The sequence below is a fragment of the Copadichromis virginalis genome, linkage group LG9 (genome assembly GCF_057382275.1).
Source record: "Copadichromis virginalis isolate Kocher_CV1m ecotype Utaka linkage group LG9, C_Virginalis_male_GT1.1, whole genome shotgun sequence".
In the NCBI taxonomy this organism is placed as follows: Eukaryota; Metazoa; Chordata; class Actinopteri; order Cichliformes; family Cichlidae; genus Copadichromis; species Copadichromis virginalis.
The window spans coordinates 34,312,442-34,326,922 of record NC_140626.1 but is presented as its reverse complement, the minus strand read 5'-3'; the positions used below and the strand labels follow the sequence as shown (position 1 = coordinate 34,326,922).

At 44.4% G+C, this 14,481-nt stretch overlaps 1 protein-coding gene across 2 annotated transcripts in view; it reads left to right on the top strand.

Moving 5' to 3' along the window:
* The window catches only part of fars2 (phenylalanyl-tRNA synthetase 2, mitochondrial), a 135,981-nt gene that overhangs the window by 84,437 nt on the left and 37,063 nt on the right, over positions 1-14,481 (top strand). For both annotated transcript variants that reach the window (XM_085469116.1, XM_085469115.1), the window contains 2 exons: positions 7,478-7,638; positions 13,524-13,699. In XM_085469116.1, the coding sequence (XP_085325242.1) occupies positions 7,478-7,638; positions 13,524-13,699 (337 nt within the window). The remainder of the gene's footprint in view (positions 1-7,477; positions 7,639-13,523; positions 13,700-14,481) is intronic.

Here is a 14,481-nt window from a genome sequence, read left to right as displayed (position 1 = left end):
CGAGTCTGATTGATCGCACGCTATCATGAAGTGGAGATTTATTCCAGTGCGGTCCCTCATCCTCTTCGACCCCACGACCCCGCGCTCATTAGCATAGAAACCACGTTCCCCGACTGCTGATTGGACCGGGACCGACGGGACCAGGATGTAAAGGAGGAAGTGTGTTTGCGTGTTGGCGTGCACGGGCGCGGCGTGTACTCGTTCACGCACCCACGGGGGTTCAAGGAGGTTACACATCATCATAATAAGCAGAAACATTTCCAATCAAAGCAGGTAATTCTTCTCCAGCTCGCTGTGCGTCCACCCACCTGTGTGTGTGTGTGTGTGTGTGTGTGTGTGTGTGTGTGTGTGTGTGTGTACCCCTGGGTGTGTTTTCCATTAACAGACAGCTATTTGAATGCCGCCACTCACAAATGTTTAGAAAAATAGCAGGATTACATCCCGGGCCTCTCCGCCCACTTCTCGCTGAGCGGCTGACCTCAGAAAATGAGTCTGAAAGCCAAATGACGGCCCGAGGCCTCGCCGTTGCTGCCGCCGCCACACAGCTAATTGTTTTTGCAGATTTATGCAAAACAGATAAGAATCCAATCTCTCCCTGTCGGTCGGTGCTGCGTGTTCTTTGAGTTTCTTCACGGACTCGGTGGGACCGATAACAACCTGTTTTCGTGCAGGTGGAGCTGGTTGGTCTGTTGTTTTGCGTCTGTAAACTTTTTGGCAGCTCTGGCTGTTTGATGAAGACCAGAGGAAGAACCCGGTCCTGGTCCTGGTTTAATGAGCTGGGATTTGCAATCTTTCACTCCAGTTTCACTTAACAGCCACCACAGCACCCTGGAAGTGGCGCCAGGAGGTTCAGCGACGCACATTAAAGCAGTGCATGCTCCAGTGCTTTATTTGAGTATTTCCCATTTATGAAACTCCGGAGGAACTCCGTGTCCTCGGGAACACTGTGTGAAATCATAAAACAAAATCCACAAATGGACTCCAAACTGGAGCTTCAACAGTAAATCTCATCGTTCAGCATTTCAACCTTTTTCCTCCGACCGAAGTCCCGAGGGCAACAAGCTTTTACCTTTTAGCTTTTATTAACAACGTCTCATTGGCTGATTACCTTCTCGCTCCATGTGACACGGCAGCCGGTCTAATCCAGTTAAAAGTGCGAGCTGGTATTGATTTCACTGTTTAAATCCTCTTCAGCCACGCGGAGGAGGAGGCGGCTCCGAGGGATTTGAAGCCTTCACATGTGAAACACGGACCTAACAAGATGGGATTAAAGTGGAGACGAGTGTTCCTGAAGGTGGACGCGCCGATCTGAAGCTCGATTCACCGGCAAACCTTCAGCATGAATCGATGACGAGCTTTTATCTTTGCTCTAATGTTGAGTTTGGTCTAATGGAGCAAAGACAGAATTCAGACTGGAGATTTATTCACTTATACAGTGATGGCTACCTCGAGCACTTTACATAGTAAAGATGCTGCAGTCATGATACTGTTTACCTGGTTAACATACAGTAACAAATGTATGAGCTGAGCTGGTGAACCTGGTTGGTGTCTAGGGATGGGTATTGATAAGATTTTCACGATTCCGATTCCATTTTCGATTCTGTTTAACGATTCGATTCTTTATCGATTCTTTTTAAAAAGGAGAACACTAAGGTCGATTAGCTTAGAACTTTGTTTTATATCTTCTCTTTGAACAAGATAGAAATGTAGGAGTAACATGGCCTTACAAACCCAACAGTGAGATCTTAAGAGATCCAGCCTACGGCTCTTCAATGGGGTGTCGCAGGGTCCCCAGGAAAAAAATGTATATGTAAAATAATAAAATAAATATTCTTCTGTAGCAATAACAAAGTAAAACATAAATTATTCTGTAGCAACTACACAAGAATATCCAGTAATGTCCCTGCCTACAATTAAACACATTCACTTACTGAAAATCATCTGCTGTGGCAAATGGGTGCAAGCCTTTTACCACAAACTGAGTCACTGCTCGGTGACATTCGTCTATCCTGGCCTGAAAGGAGACGCTACCGGTAGACTGCAGCGAGAACTGCCAGCATCTGAGCCAGACTCTGAAATCTCTACTTTGCAAGTGTTGCAAGTTGCCTTGTTGTCTTCCGTTCTCGTAAAGTATAACCAAACTTTTGAGCGTTTGAGCGTTTCCTGCCAGGTAAATGACGCTCCACAACCTGGTGACGTCATTCAGGGCGACTGGAATCGATAAGAGAATCGTTTGCAAAAACGAAACGTCAAACAATTCCAAGGAAGTGAAACAGTGGGAACCGGTTCTCAACAAGAACCGGGTTTCGATACCCATCCCTATTGGTGTCTGTGGGGTTTTTTCATTTAAACCACCAGTGAAGCCATCGTGTCCAGTTCCTTAACACAGCGGTTCCCAACGGACCGGCCTTTAAGGTGTGGCAGATAAATCCAACAAAATAAAACGACACGACCGAGAAAAAACTGTGATCTTTTGTAAATATAACAATAAACGTGAATTCACTGTGTAATTCTGTAACTTTATTAGCAGCGTCCTCCTGAAATGCACCAACGACATTGAGAGTAACATCCTCCTCTCTGCCCCTTAATGCTCTCAGGTCGCTATGGTAACGTGTAAGCATTTCTTTCAAAATAAGACACACAACTACAACACGAGAGAAAAGACCCAGGTAAACCAAGTTACGATAAAAACCCTGAAAACCATAAATTTTACACCTGAGCCTCAACTCTCACGGCCCGGTACCAAACCACTCGGGTGGAGACCACTGCCTTAACTAACTCTATGCTAAATACCTGCAGACGTCCAAAGGCCCGCCCATCAGCCTGCGTGCCACCCTGTGGTCACTGCTTTAACAGATTCAGGCTGATTGTTTTCATTTCTTCATCTTTGAAACCAGATGTGACATGTGAGGAAGTGCCCTCTGTGACATCATCAGGGACTATAAGTCATGTTTTATCCTCTGGACATGAGGCTTTTATTCTGAAGCAGCCGTTATCTGTTTCCTGTTTCCTGCTGTTTTTACCCAGACCCGTGAAATGGTTTAGACTTTGGATGCTTTATTTTATGTCGTTTCTGTGTCTTCAGTCTAAACTCTGTAGCTTAAGAGATGAGCACAGAGCCGGATTCTTCTTCTCCTCGGAGTTAAATCTTGGATGTTTTCCTCCCTCTGGATGAAAATTTTCCGCTCTTTGTTTCTTAAACTGTGGATTTCGATCCTGACGGGGTCATAGATTCTATTTCTGGAAGGTCTGTGCTTCAGAAAGGAAATAGGTTTGTCTCAATTAGTCTCCATCCCAGGGAGAGGAATGCCTTCCCTCTCATCTGGGTCCCAGGCCGGAGCGCCTGAAATCCTCGGGTTTACCCATAATCCTTTATTCCACCGAGCGTTTTGCCCTTCGCTTTGACCTGCCTCGAAGCAGCTGAAGACTTTTGTTCTGAAACGAAAAATCAGCCGTTTGAAAAGCATCTCGAGCGCCGTGACTGACAGGAAGTGGTGACGGCGCGCTGTGAAACTGACAGCGTCGAACTCAGAGATCATTTCAGGTCATTTTAGATATCAAATTCAAATTCAAATTCAAATTCAAATTTTATTTGTCACGTACACAGTCATACACAGTACGATATGTAGTGAAATGCTTGGACAACTGCTCGTGACCTAAAGAAAACAAAAAAGGAAAAGGCTATGAATAAGATAGGAAATAAATATGAAAAATTAAAAAGGGTAAATTTAACTAGGAAGGAATAAAATATAAATTAAGGTTAAAAATGAAATAACTGTACAACACAAATTAGAATGAAGGGTAAATTTAACTGGGAAGAATAAGATAAAATATATAAATTAAAGTTGAAAATAAAATAACTGTACAACAAAATACACAATATAGAACTATATAAGAATGTATGAAGAAATCTAAATATAAATAAATATACACACAATAACAGCAGCTGTACAAGTATTAACCGGAAATGAAGAATATAGTGACCAGTGTTGTGCAAAACCAAAGTCCAGAAAGTCCAGTGTGTGTGTAAGAACCATATGTGTGGGTCAGTACTGTGTGGTGGTGTGATTGAGAGACCGTATCGCCTGCGGGAAGAAGCTCCTCCTCAGTCTCTCTGTGTTGGTCTTCAGGGAGCGGAATCGCTTTCCTGACCTCAGCAGAGAGAACAGTCTGTTGTTGGGATGGCTGAGGTCCTTCACGATCTTCCTGGCCTTGGTCCAGCACCGCCTGCTGTAGATTGAGTGCAGGTCAGGGAGCTCGGAGCGGATGGTGCGCTCAGCTGACCGCACAACCCTCTGTAGAGCTCGTCTGTCCTGCATGGTGCTGTTCCCGAACCAGGTTAAGATGTTTCCCGCCAGGATGCTCTCTATGGTGCACGAGTAAAAGTTCCTGAGCACCTTGGAGGGCAGTTGGAAGTCTCTCAAGCGTCTGAGGTGGTAGAGACGCTGTCGGGCCTTTTTCACCACGGTGTTGATGTGACAGGACCATGACAGGTCCTGCGTGATCAGAGTGTTTATGTAGAAAACATCAGTATGAACATTTGAACTATTTAATCACGTTGCTCTGAGGTTGTGCTCTAGCTCAGGTTTTCAATAATAATAAATGTCAGACGTTCGATTTATGAAAGAAAAAAACACCTGATGCCAGCTCCGACTGACACACCTGAACAGTCTCATGTTTACAGCTCGCTGCAGTTCCTCTGACGTCCAGCAGGGGCTCCAGCAGCGAGTCCGTCCCCCCACACTGCCATGTTAAAGCCTTACAGCAGAAATAAACATGTTTACACCCTGACAAAAAACTGTTTGGGCCTCTGTGTCTGTTTTACCACTTGATGTTTGGGGGCGTGGCCTCTTGGACTCACCTGTGGTAACTGGATTTCCGGAGCTTGACCCGTGGACCGTGTTCACGTCTGAGCTCTGAGGATTGAAATTCCTGGATTTTATTGGGATGTCTTCCACCCAAACAAACACCTGTGAGAGATTCGGGGCCGGTGCGGTCCACCTCTGACTCTCATCAAATGTGGGAATGTTTTTAGGAGGAACGCTGTTCGTCTCTCCAGCAGAGTTTCACAGACTTGCAGAATCGATATTAAGCAGCACTACAGCTGTTTTGGCCGGCAGCCTGCTCTCCAGTCTCAGAGTGCAGTCCTGCTGCACTCGGTCTCTACCCCCGCTTATTACTGTGCAATCCATGGAAATGTATTTTCAGTTACACTTATGGCTTACAGCAATTATGGAAGCAACATAATCAAGACAGAGCAATTATTTCTCTGCATTCCTTTTTTGCAGTGCAGCTCTCATTGGCCTCCTGATTGTGTCCTCCTCTAAAGTCTCAAACTCTCTGCTGTCACGAGGAGCAGGTTCAGCTCATAGTCTGCTGACAGGAGGACACTTTGATTAACGAGGACATGAGAAGACGTCCAAAGGTCGAGTTATCGCCTGATTAATCCTGATCAAACGATGATGACTGTTACTGTTGTATACCACCGTGCTGATTTCCATCCATCCTCCGCTCTGTGAAGATAAACCTGAAGGAGTCTGAGGAGTCGGGCTCAGCTGCCCAAACTCTTGTTGGGCATTTTGTCTACAGGTGGCTTAGTTTACACACAGGAGGAGGCGGCCATACCTGCTGAAGTGCTGCAAAGCCACAAACAGCAGCTTTAGTCCATCTGCTGCCTTCAGGGAATCACACAGAGAGACCGGAGGAGAGCTTTCCCCTCCGATCAATGAAGTCTCAAAAATAACTGAGGAAAGAGTGTGTGTGTGTGTGTGTGTGTGTGTGTGTGTGTGTGAGAGAGAGAGCACAGGTGTGTGTTGTAGGCGGTCACATAAGGTTGTAACGATTTATTGACAGCATTAAGTTGAAGTCTTGAATAATAGAGAGGAGTCCACTGAAGTATCTCACACACACACACACACACACACACACACACACACACACACACACACACACACACACACGTATGCCTTCCTGTTATGGTGAGGACCAAACAAAATGTCCTCACAATTCCTGAACCAAAGTATCAGAAAACCTCACAGGCATCACGTGTCCTAACAAACGCCACTGAGAACAAAAACAGGGCAGTCTCACAGACCTGAGACCCCCGAGCAACCACAGGTCACTATAGGGTTAAATTCCCCAACAAGTAGTTGAAAAGGTGGTGCTGCACCAAAAGCTTCCTTGCGGTGTCTTTGGTCCATGTTGGATTGCTCCGGTCGCCCATGGTTTGCATGGAAGTTGCCAACTACTCATGGAGCAGCAGTGAAACTGTGAGAAGTGCCACACAAACTAAAGAACAGAAACCATTCGCTTTGAAAGTAAAGGTTCGGCTTTATGAACCCTGTTGGTTGGAGTGGTAATGAAGACAAGTCTGTTTTTACGTATTGTTGCTGATTGGAGTTTGTGGAAACCACAGCCACTCCAACAATCTGCTCACGACCAACACAATCACAGGAAGGGTTTTGGTGCGGTCCCCTCTGTATGGACGATTTCAGCCGACAGCCTGGGGTCACCAACCAGTCTGCAGTGAGGCCAAAGGAAGTCCTAAGGAAGAAGCTAACTGAACTTTCAGCATAAATATATGGTGTATGGAACAATGAGACATGCTGGGTTTTATAATATACTTTTACATTTCTGTTGGATAAAATTTGCTATTGTGATTCGAGCTGTCAAATCTTTGAGGTTTCTAAGCCTCACAGATCGTTTTAACTGGTCAAAATGTCCCCGTTTCTAAAAATACCCTCAGTGCTGGGATCTGTTCTTTCTGTAAATTGAGCGAGACGTGCTCAGACGCTCTGCTTCCTCCTTTGTCCTCTCAGAGTGATGACAGACCGGCTGCGTCGAGTTTGATTTAGGATGGTGTGGTGGTTCATCGGCAGTCCATGTTTTACCTAAAGGTGATGTAGATGGGGTCAGCGTGGCCTCTCTTTGGACGAGGTCAGATGTGTTTGACACATTATTGTAAAGAAGGACTAGAATAGAAATGAGTAATTTTAGGTTTGTGTTTCGTTGCGAGTTTAGAGTTTCAGAGACTGAAGCCTTCGCGTGATTGGATGCATATTTAGACTATAAGTGATCAGTGAGGGTCCTTTGCTTATCTGATGGTGAGCCTTACGTCTTCGTCACTTCTTAAACGTGCAGTTGGGCCGACAGTGGGTGGAATATTTTTGCCATATTAAAAGCCGTAAGACTGCTTTGATAAAAACAGTAGATTTTACCCCAGACGACCCGGGAGCTGCTGGTCTGTTTGGGGTTTTGGTGAGACGCTCCACCAAGTGCTTCTCTTTTGGTCTTAAACTGTTTTATTCATCAGCATTCATTCATTCAGAGATCAGATGAAAGCGAGGTGCTAGACGGAGAAGTGTGATGCTTTTATTTTGTATGTATTTTCCACAGAGCACTTCCTCTGCCTGACTGACTAAAGTGATTCGTTAGCTTGTCTGCTGACGGCTGTTTCCTATGTTCTGTGTTTGTGCAGCGGGGGCGGGGGACAAGCTGGGCTGGGCGTTCGGTCTGGGCCTGGAGAGGCTGGCGATGGTCCTCTACAGCATCCCGGATATCCGGCTGTTCTGGAGTCAGGACGAGCGCTTCCTCAAACAGTTCAGAGTTCAGGACATCCACCAACCCGTCTGCTTCCAGGTAGACACAAACATCACACCTGAGTGGAAGAGGAGCAGATTTTCACACATAAACGCGATCGTGGCTCAAGAGTTGGGAGTTCGCCTTGCAATCGGAAGGTTGCCGGTTCGAGCCCCGGCTCGGACAGTCTCGGTCGTTGTGTCCTTGGGCAAGACACTTCACCCGTTGCCTACTGGTGGTGGTCAGAGGGCCCGGTGGCGCCAGTGTCTGGCAGCCTCGCCTCTGTCAGTGCGCCCCAGGGTGGCTGTGGCTACAATGTAGCTGCCATCACCAGTGTGTGAATGGGTGGATGAATGGGTGGATGACTGGATGTGTGAAGCGCTTTGGGGTCCTGAGGGACGAGTAAAGCGCTTTACAAATACAGGCCATTTACCATCCTGAAGACGGATGAACGTACCGACTGCAGAATGAAAGAGCTAAAGTCTGTCTTCCATCCTTGTCTTCTTTTCTTTCCTGTTCTGTTTACGTGCCTTCCTCTCCTTTGTCCTTTCCTTTCACTTCTTGTTTCCTTTCATTCGTTAATGAAAGCTCCTCCCCTTGCCCTTAATTTGATCTTGTTTCCTTTTGTTTCAGTCCCATTATTTTGCTTTCGTCACCTTATCTTTTCTTCCCTCCTCTCTTCGCTGCTCTCCTCGTTTCCCTTCGTCCATTCGTTTCATTTCCATTTTCCTTTGTCCTCTGCTTCCTGTTTACCCTCCGTGCAGTCTTATTGTGTCTCTGCTGTGTTCAGTCATGTCTCTCTTCAGCTACAACACCGTGTCTGTGCTTGTGTGTTCATCACTAACCTGTAATAACTGCTGGCTCGGTTAGTTTACCTTCAGATGCAATAACGAGTCCGAGTCTCTCGTAATAAAAACAATCTTCTACCGTCGTGAATTAATTCACAAATGCAGAAATTAATTTGCCGTTAACAACGTCCTCCTTGTTATACAGCCACCGTTTAAAAAAGCTGCAAACAGACTGTTTCTTATTTGTGGGCCGTGGTGATCGAGAGTCGCACATACTTCCTACCAGCCAATGACAAAGCAGCAGCCCACCTACCTGTAACCACACTTTACACCCTCACTCCGTGTGTGTGTGTGTGTGTGTGTGTGTGTGTGTGTGGTTGCCTCTTAACCTCATGCATAAAACATTTTGACAGTGGGGGCTCACATCAGCCGGCACCAGTCACTTCCACTGACCCCACCATCATCAACACACACACACACACACACACTGTGGGGTGTGTGCAGGTTCACACAGCGGTTACTCCGTCCCCACTAAAGGTGCTCTTTGTCAACTCTCGTCTTCACTAATAAAGAACATTTCAAGTGACTGTTGGAGGGCAAAGAGGAGAAAAGAGAGGAGTAAGATGAAGAGGAGGGATGGTGGGGGTGGACGAGGCAGAAAACAGATGGAGGGAGGAAGCAGGGAATGAGGAATAAATGAGGCGAGAGGTAGGACAGAGGAAAGAAGAGGATAAGAATAGATGCAGAATCTGACTAAATGCAGTTATTTGAATAAAAGATCTTTAGATGTAAAAAAAATAAAAGGATTGAGTGAAACGTAAGGTGAGAGAAAGTAGGGGGTGACATTAGTGAGGAAAAATGAGAGACAAAACACAGCTTTAATGGAAAAAATATACTGAAGCGAGTTTGAGGAAGTGATTAAAAAAAGAAATGCTTGAAATAAATAAGAGAAATAAAGTGTGGGGAAAAGGAAAAAGAGGGAAAACAGATTAAAGTGTGTCAGGAAAACAGAGGAAAATGTAGATGACTAAAGAGGCACCAAAGTCTGAGAGGGGAAAGTGGAGGAGGAACGATTAAATGGAAGAAACAAAGTGCTGAAAGATACCTTAGTAAGAATGAAGAGAGTGAGAGGAGACGCTGGAAGGGTGGTTGGTGAAAACAACGACATGAACCAGTGTCACCTTATCCAAACACAGCGTCTTTGAACCGTTTCACAACACGTGTTCATCGCACTCAGCCAACCAATGCTAAACCTTCATTAACCGCTGTCCAATCAAACCACCTGCCTAGCTAGCAAAGAAGTCACCCAACTTCCTTAACATCCGACCAACAAACCAAAAAACTGAACCGAGCAGACAACACCTCCCTCCATTGTACAGCTAATATCTGCCTGTATTTACCCCACCTAACTACCAGCTGACCTACACAATCTTTCTTCCTTGTCAGCCAACCAATCCCATCCCTTCACCAACAATGAGAAAGAGCAGCTGATGACCAACTAACTTCATTACCTACCAACTTACCTTAATACCCAACAAACCAATCAAACACTTGATGAGAAGAACTGCTGCCTTTGAAAGTACAACCTATCGTCACCTACCTGGCAGCCCAATCATGTCCTTACCTTCCTACCACCTGACCCTGATGACCTTTATTTCTAGCGGGCGGACCAATCTTCTACTTTTAGCACCAATGAAACATGCAACGAAAGACCCACTGACCTCTTTATCCGACAGCCACCAAACTAGCAAACAAACAGCCAGTTGATCTGTGAACCACTATTTTTTTGTGCTTTTGTGACAGAATCAACAAAGTTTTACTCTTAAGCTGAAGTTTGTCAGCTCACATGGACAAATATTCACTCAGTTTATGTCGTCCTCTGAGTCGGCTGGTAATAATCTCCTTTAGGTTATAATCTTACTTCATTGTCTTTTGATCTGAACAAACTGAAGGAAACGAGAGGAAATAAATTGTAAATAGCAAATGCTTTTGAAACGGCCCACAGTGAGTGCATTCAATAAAGGTTTAACTGTATCTGACAAATTACAATAAACACATAATCAGTGTTGTTAAGCTGAAGACGTGAGGAGTGAGGGAGCGACCCTGCTGTCCTCCTGCTGTCCTCCTCACAGCCCTGTAAGTTTTATTGATAAACTCTGTTTCTCCAGAGGGGCCCGGGGAGCATGGCTCATCTCCTGCCCAGGGTCAGTTCACCTCTCCTGGGCTAAGGCTCTCCACCTCTCCCCCGAAAGCCTTTACTGGCCCCCACATCCACAGGTAATGAACTGTGACCGCCCAGGGCCTAACAGGAAATAGACTCCTTGGGTGTCGGTGTGTATGTTTGTATACGCACACACACAAATGGCTTCAGGGAGCTGTGCAGTGCCACTAAACTATTATAGTGTAAACAGACGGCTCACCTCCCTCCATACGTCTGCACAGTATGGTCAGAAATATGTGGATACTTCTCTCCTCACCTACCACCTGCTGTGCAAAGTCTTTCCCTGACGCTCGACTGAGTATAAAAATATCAAATGAGACTCGTTCTTCTCTCTGTTCTTCTACCAGTTTTACTTCTGTCCTTTACTGAAATATGTATGAATTGTTTATTTAACCCTCGTGTGCAGCGCTTTGTGAAAAGCACTTAATAAATAAATGTTACAACTTTATGAATAGATGAATAAATAAAGTTTGGTTTCCAGTTCATTTATAATTAACTAACACTTACCAAAATCAGCCAATCAGTTACTTATCTGCTTGCCCAACCAGCAACCCAACCAACTAATCTATCTAACCAACCACCTACTTTAAGACGTCACGTTTTCTCAAACCTACCCAGCAAACCAACCAACTGCCCAATAGGCCCCTTTCTTGCTAACCAGCCAACCTTTCATCTACCTACCTTCCTAGTTACCTAACCGAGCAATTGCCTGCCTGTGTAACCAACCATTTACCTACCTGCCTGTCTGTGTAGCTGTCTACACAGCTAACCAGTTGTTGTCTATGTTCCTTGACAACCAGCCATCTACTTTGCAAACCAGCCAACCAACAACTTGTCTTAAACCGCAACAAACAAACTAACCACTAATTGACTTTTTTGTCTAACTAATCACCTACATGTGCAGGCAACTAACCAACCACTACCTAAACCAACAACTTACAGCGAACTGGTGATACCTTTCATCCTGGGTAACAAACCAGAAATCTACCAACCACCAACTGACTGTCCAACCAATGTCAAGCCTTCACTGACAAAAACCCAAACAGCAGCTAACTGATCCATCACTGAACCACCTGCCTTCCTCCTGCAGTTAACTAAAGTAAACTAGTCTTTGATAACATATGAAACAAACTGACCAACCAACTGATCACCTTGCTGTTCTTTACCTCCACCTTTGAATTGAGCTAACTACAGCCCAGTTTCTACAGAACATAACTAAATAACATTAAGTTGGCATGTTTCACTTTTCCTTGTTTTGTTCTGACTTTTGTTTCAAAGGTGGAAAAACCAGTGTCACACAGATTGATGTGTCTCAGTGAATAGCATTAAGATGGAGAGAAAATTAAGAAAATATCATTCAGGAGCAGAAATAACAGCAACTTCTCTCACTCTGTGCAAGTTATTCTGAGCATAATAAACAAGTGACAGATGATAGGAATCTCTCCTTCAGTCTGTCGCTGCATAAATATCACATTTATTCTGTCGTCCCGATAAAGTTTTAATGTGTTATTGTCTTTGTGTTTTACTCTCTGCTGCACTTTCTCCTCTTTCTTCCTACAGTCGGGCTGTTTCTCTTCTCCACTTTCTGTCACATTTCTTCTTCTGTTATTCATTGGGTTCTTTTTTGTTGCTTGAATCTGCACTTTCAGCTCATTTTTATTCACCTCATCTCTCAATCTCTGCAGTTGGTGTGCTGATTACCCCTTCAGTCCTTACATCTTTGTGTTTATGCTTGGTTTACTTTGAAATTCTAATGAGTCTCCAGTCCAAATATCCCATAAATGTACATGTACGAAAACTAATTAATGTGGTGCACAAAGTAAAATTTCAACATCTTTGAGGAACATTAATAACTCATAATGTGTTATTGTGAAATTAAACTATTCTTCATGGCCTAAACATCAGCCACAAATAACCTCAGCCACGCATCTGCACATAATACATGAATCCAGATGAAGACGTTACAAAACTAAAACCACAGCGAACCAGCAGAAAAACAACAGCGTTATGCCACATTAGCACTCAATCAATTAAACATAAAACTATTACAAATATAATCCATCATGTACTTTGCAACTATTAAGTGGGTACATTAATTATCATTGCATTATTTAGTTAAAATATATTAATGCAGACCAACCAGTTCCCTATGACCTAGCTACCCATCCACCCTCCTAACTACTTACACAACCAGCCTGCCAACCAGTCTCTCTGCTAGCATGGCTAACCAGTTACATACCTGCCAGTCTACCTGTGCAAACAACCAACTGCGTGCCTGTCAATTAAGGACTCACCTACATTCATCTACCACCTTTGCAACCAACCAATCTGTGTACCTGCCAGCATGGCTCATCACTTACATAACTACACAACCAACCAACTCCTTGCCTGCTTGCTTACTTTGATAACTAACCAGTTAAGTACCCACCCATGTAGACACTTAACCAACTACCTAGCTACATACTTGTACGGCTAACTAATTAAGTAATTAATTAACTACCAATCTAAACAACCAATTCCTTTCCTTTGCTTTACTACACAACCAACTAATTGCTTTCCCACCCACCTATGTACATGACTAACCAAACATGTGATTACCAGCCTATGCAATAAACCAGTTCCCTACCTTCCTGTTTGGGTAATCAATTACTCACCTACACGACTAAATAATTGCCTGCCTAGATAACTAACCACTATTTAATGAACCAATCAAGTGCCCACCTACCTAGATGCTCATTCAACCACCTACCTACTTACCTCCATGGCTAATCAGTTACTTACCTATCGACACGATGAACCAATCGTGTGCCTAGCTCTGTTTTTCAGGGACTTTTTTGTAAAGAGAAATTATCAGTTAATATTTCCACCATTGCTTACAGTGAACATTTTTAAGTTGAGCTGTCAGTCATTGTTGTTTTTATACGTTTGTTTTTCAGACGCTCAGTAAGTACCCACCTCTCCATAACGACATCTCCTTCTGGCTGCCAAATGGCAAAGAGAGCGAGGCAGGCAGAGAGAGCTTCACAGAGAACGACTTCTACGAGCTGGTGCGCTCCATCGGAGGAGACCTGGTGGAGAAAGTGTCTCTCGTGGACAATTTCACACACCCAAAGTAAGAAAACCCACTGAGGGTCAGTAAATGGCTCTTTTTGCACAGGTCATTATGATGCTAAATTCCCTCCTCCTGCTCAGAGTGCTGCTGGTACACCCTGTGATTAAGCAAACATCAGCAACGGTTGAGGTGACTGTCTTTATTGATATCCCAGGTTGAGAGTGATTAACAAGCTGTTTGGTTGTGAGGGACCAGGAGCTTCGATGAACTCAGTGCTTGTCTTGCTTTGGTTCATTTGTGATATAACAAATATTTCAGGGTATTTGCTGGTGGAGCAGATCTGTATTTACCACAGATAGACTATCAAAGAATTACTATGCCATTATTGATATGCCATTTTAGCATTAAAGCCTCTTACTGTGATGCTAGCTCTGAGCTTTAGTCGGGTTTCTAAGCTAGCTAGCATCAAGAGCTGCAGTCCACTCTGAGTTTAGTAGCACCTTATATAATAATTCAATTCAATTTTATTTATATAGCGCCAAATCACAACAAAAGTCGTCTCAAGGCGCTTCATAGGTACAGAGAAAAACCCAACAATCATATGACCCCCTATGAGCAAGCAGTTTGGTGACAGTGGGAAGGAAAAACTCCCTTTTAACAGGAAGAAACCTCCAGCAGAACCAGGCTCAGGGAGGGGCGGGGCCATCTGCTGTGATTGGTTGGGGTAAGAGAAGGAAGACAGGATAAAGACATGCTGTGGAAGAGAGACAGAGATTAATAACAGATATGATTCAATGCAGAGAGGTCTGTTAACACATAGTGAGTGAGAAAGGTGACTGGAA